The 5,121-nt window shown below is 29.7% G+C and overlaps 1 protein-coding gene across 1 annotated transcript in view; it reads left to right on the top strand.

Annotated features, from left to right (window-relative positions):
- Positions 1 to 4,878, top strand: part of LOC105617615 (equilibrative nucleoside transporter 4) — a 6,177-nt gene extending 1,299 nt beyond the window's left edge. The window contains exons 2-10 of the mRNA XM_012199170.1: positions 280 to 434; positions 708 to 836; positions 1,798 to 1,872; positions 2,255 to 2,478; positions 2,683 to 2,794; positions 2,945 to 3,115; positions 3,480 to 3,667; positions 3,927 to 4,167; positions 4,496 to 4,878. Of these exons, the coding sequence (XP_012054560.1) occupies positions 280 to 434; positions 708 to 836; positions 1,798 to 1,872; positions 2,255 to 2,478; positions 2,683 to 2,794; positions 2,945 to 3,115; positions 3,480 to 3,667; positions 3,927 to 4,167; positions 4,496 to 4,878 (1,678 nt within the window). The remainder of the gene's footprint in view (positions 1 to 279; positions 435 to 707; positions 837 to 1,797; positions 1,873 to 2,254; positions 2,479 to 2,682; positions 2,795 to 2,944; positions 3,116 to 3,479; positions 3,668 to 3,926; positions 4,168 to 4,495) is intronic.
- Positions 4,879 to 5,121: the final 243 nt, after the last annotated feature.

Below are 5,121 nucleotides of genomic sequence, written 5' to 3' on the forward strand. Positions count from 1 at the left end.
GAGAGAGAGAGAGTTGAAACAAATAATCTTTAAAGCCGTATTATTATAATTAATTGACTTTTTTTTCCACGACAACTGACTCTCAAAGAGATTCAGTCTTGTAAATGACGAACAACTCTCTCCGATTAAATATATTTTCAGAGAAAAATATATTTAATTCGTAATCTTTGACAAATAAATCAACTTTGTAAAAATTGGCAAAAATTTTACGCGTTGCATTTAACTTGGTTAAAAATTTTGCGATTTATATATCAACAATTGTGCCATTGTTTGTTACAGCTTCATTATAGCGGTGGATTATTTTCAAGCTAGATATCCGGGAACTACTGTGATTTTCGACATGTCTGTTGTTTACATCATTATGGCTTTCTTCGCAGTTTTTGCCAACAATATTCTAGTTGAGACCTTATCGCTGAATACACGAATTACATTTGGTAAGATTGCCATTAAGTTAATCGAGTTTAAAAAAAAACAATTGAAGTGAACGTAATTTAACTTATTATACTCAAAAGAATCCAAACAAAGGATCGAAACATATATGAATTTAGTTTTTTATTCTAATAAATGAAATTCGCATGTCTATATCTAGACTCAAATAGGCATCATACATTCCTTGATACTCATTAGAGCCTGAAGTGAAGTTCCTTCTTAAACAAAACAAAAAAAATAATATACGATAATTATATAATTTAATCTTTAATGCTCAGGATATTTAGTGTCCTTCGTTACTCTGAACTTTGTGGTGATCTGTGAAATTTGGTGGGAACTTTTCGGCGTTGCAACTTCCTATACGATTAATTTAGTTGCCGTCGCTATAGTGTCGCTCGGTTGTACAGGTAGAGTTAAATAAAATTATCACAATTCAATTAGTATATTAAATAATGGAAAAATGTTACAAGAATATTCATTTATCTATTCTCCGATTAATTAATAATATAATTTATTTAATGTGTATAATTTATTTAATGTTAAAAATTATTTAATACATATTCCAAGAAATACTAATTAATAATAAAAAAAATATTAATAATTCAACACAGATTATCTTGCTTTTTAATAACTTAAATAAAATGTTTCTGAAACGTTTGATATTTTTTATGTTTATGATAATTATTGTAACTGTACGCATCTATAATTGCATTAGATCTTTTTATTATTGTGGCTTTCTGCAGATTATAAGTATTTGTATGTTACAAATTTACAAATTACAACATCTAAATACGAGAAACGCCACTTTCGATCAAAATTAAATGTTAAACTAATACATAATATATCTATATATGTATATCTATATATGTATTCCTTTAAATAAATTTATCTTAGAAATATGATTATGCGCCGTTACTTTTGGACTTTTAACACAATCAATCTGAAATATTGAAGTCCTCTCAAATTAAAAACATCTTAAAACTTATAAAGAATACTGCGAAAAATATTGTTAGCAAAATATTTTTAGTAATATTGCTAAGGCCTTGATAGTCTAACGATAGGACGCTCGCATGGAATACAGATCCGGATTCAATTCCCGACCGAAGTAATATTTTTCGCAATAAATTCTTTTAAGATGGTTCTAATTACATTTGAGGAATTATTAAAAAAAAATAACGCTTTTCGTATTTATAGGTAATGTACTCACATAAAACGATCTTACTATTATATTTATAGATTATATATTTCATTAATTTGAATATTGTAATATTTTCTCGTAATATTTTTCCAAAATATCTATTTAATAATTAATTATATATTGTTAATATAGTACAAAAATTTGATCTTATTTTCTGTATGACATTATAGTTCAGCAATCAAGTTTTTATGGGTATACATCAATGCTTCCTAGTCGATATACGCAAGCTGTGATGACTGGAGAAAGTGAGTACTGATCTTATGAGTGGTCGGCATTTGTCTTTAGTAAATTATTTCAACAGAATTTTAATTCATGACTTAATCGTTTAAGACTACGGTCCACTTGATGTTACAAATTCGAAACATTTTTTGATTGGTCAATTAGTAAATTTCTTTCTTCCGATTGGTCAATCAAAAAGCTTTGTGGACCGCACTCTAAATAATGTTAGGAATTGAAATTTGTTAGAAATTGTAAAAATGAGATCGCCTTGTCGGTATTCGATATTATGAGTAACGAGTAATCGTATATCTTTTCTAATTATTACTATATTATGAGTAACGATATTATGAGTAACGATTATTACTATATAATACAAGAAAAAAGAAATATCTTACTACACACTTTCAGGTTTTGCTGGTTTTTGGGTGTCAATCAATCGAATAATAACAAAGTCTCTACTCAATGATGAACGTGGCAATACATCCATGTTTTTTATTTTATCGAATATGACGATCTTGTTATGTTTTGTGCTACATCAAGTAGTACGAAAAACCGATTTTGTGCAATTTTACATAACGCTATGTCAGGAAAGAAATCGAATTACGTTAGAACCAACGGAGGATGTCGGTCTGGTATGTAATCATGTTGTATTCCTTATTTAAATTTCCATTCGAAAATTGAGGAATGATAATTGGAAAATTATGATATATATGAATAAATATTTTGAGAAAGCAATATAATTTTTTTCGAAATTACTTAAATTATTTGAAATTGATTATTGATGTAATAACAATGAGTTAATGATTAATATTGCAGTTTTTGTTATTGTTAAATAGATGGATCCGTTAGATCAAGTCGGCGATCCCTCAAAAGGTCAGTATGGAGTATTGAAGATTCAAACGAGTCCATTGGGAACAGAATCTGCAAGTGGAAGTGCTGATTTGAATGGTAATCAAGAAATTAATTCTCAAGTATAGAAATGATAGAAACGAATACCGAATTTCTTTGAAAGATTATTGCTTTAGAAAGATTGCTTTGAAAAGAAGAATTGAAATACTGCGATATTGCGATACTGTAGAAACATTTTGATTGTTACAGCAGCTGGACAATATTCTGCATTTTCGTTCAGCAATCCGGTGTATGAACCTAGTGCTCCTTCGGGTAATCCACCTGGTAGTGCTGGACCAACTTACAAGGTTGAAGATGTCGTAGTTATGAGAGGAGCTTACGGAACACAAAGCACGAGTACGCCATGGTCTGGCATAAAAAGTAATAATGCTGTTTTCACTTATCGTTAAAACAGTTGAAATGAGAAAATTGAAATTGATTCTTTTTTACGTAAACTTCTAGATTTTTATTATATGAGATCGGTATTCATAGTCGATTCTTATATATTTAAGACTATTTTAAGTACCGATTTATAAGATGTCATAAATCAATTACAGAAAGAACTGTATTACTATTTTAAGATATTACTTAAGATGGTCTTAAAATAACATTACTTTTTATACGATTATATATAATTCACATACATACCAATTCAATATCAATCACAAAGCTATTGAAAAGATTTAATCGCAATTTGAAATGTAAAATATCAGCTTCATGATTCATTTAAAACAATATTCTTTAGGAGGTTTGCTTGCGAGACTCGAAGTTGCCAAACTCATCTTTCCGTATATGGTCAGCATTGGTGCTGCTTACTTTATAACGCTCTGCCTTTATCCAGGAATCGTATCAGAAATAATCTCTTGTAAATTCGAGTCATGGATGCCAGTTATTTTGATGACTGCTTTTAATGCCTCTGATTTACTCGGCAAGGTATCGCCAATTATTATATAAATTATATATAAATTGTTTGTTTCAATCTTATTGCTCTGTTCTTTTTTTTATGTTTAATATATATAATATGTATAATATATATTATCATTAAAATTCAAATAGATAAAATTATAAGAAATAAAAAATATTAGAATAGTATTTGATGTCTCTTTTAAAAATGAAGATGGAATGAATATAAAATAGCAAGATAAAAACATTTCTTATAGGATTATAATAAAGATAATTAAATTTCTTGTAGGTATTTGCTCTGATACCTTATGAGTGGAAACGAACTCAGCTGCTTTATTTCTCTAGCGCACGGATCATACTTATTCCTCTATTTTTTCTTTGCGCAATTCCGCGTGGTGCTCCTATTCTCTCTGGTGAGGGATATCCGCTCCTATTCTCTTGGTTACTTGGCCTTACAAATGGTATAGTTGGTTCCATACCTATGATTCAGGCACCTAGTAAAGTACCGGAAGAACATCGAGAACTTGCAGGTATATCATAAATTTAAATCTTCTTTAAAATATTAAGTGAAATATTGATAAAGAAGGAAAGAGAAAAAACGGTATATTTTATTATTGGGACAATAAATTAAAAACTCAGATAAATATCTTTAAACTTTCAATTATTTATATTTCTAAATAGATGCGATATTCTAATATTAAGAATTTTATTTTAAATTTATGTAGAGATTGGAGATATTATTTAGAAATTTTATTCAAAAAGATTTAAGATAGTCTACTGTCAAAAAAATTTTTTTGACGGGACAGCAGATGTACAAAGATTAATATGAGATCTAACATCAATATCTTACTTCCTTAGGTAATATTATGACCTTATCATACACTACTGGTTTGACTATTGGATCTCTATTGGCATACATGATGGATGCATGTCTTGGACCACCTGTACAAATCAAAGACGTATGTTTGAAAACGGCAAAAGTTCAAACTTCGACAACTGTATTTTCTAATGTAACGGCGAGTATTCTAACGACCGCAATATCTTCCACTTTACCTATCGTTGAAAAAACAACAGCAATATCAAAGCCGAAGACTACCGATGTATTAACCACAATTCTAATGTCAACATTATTGTCGAATAGCACCGTGAGCGACAGAGGATTGTCGGATGCGTCAACGACGGCCTTACCAAAGATCTTAGCTAATGTTACCTCGGCGAGCAATGCGATCTTGCAACATTAGGACGCATATATTTGTGTGCTGTGTTAAATCTGGTGCTTTCACATAAATATATAGGAGAGAGAGCGAGAGAGAGAGAGAGAGAGAGAGAGAGAGAGAGAGAGAGAGAGAGAGTGTGTGTGTGTGTGTGTGTGTGTGTGTGTGTTACTACAACGAACGACGAGTAGTAGTAAGTAAAGTAATTATTATAGTGTGCGACATAACTAATATAAGTAAGTAATAATTAGTTTAGTTAGTAAGTAAAGT

The sequence above is a fragment of the Atta cephalotes genome (genome assembly GCF_000143395.1).
Source record: "Atta cephalotes unplaced genomic scaffold scaffold00013, whole genome shotgun sequence".
NCBI lineage: Eukaryota > Metazoa > Arthropoda > Insecta > Hymenoptera > Formicidae > Atta > Atta cephalotes.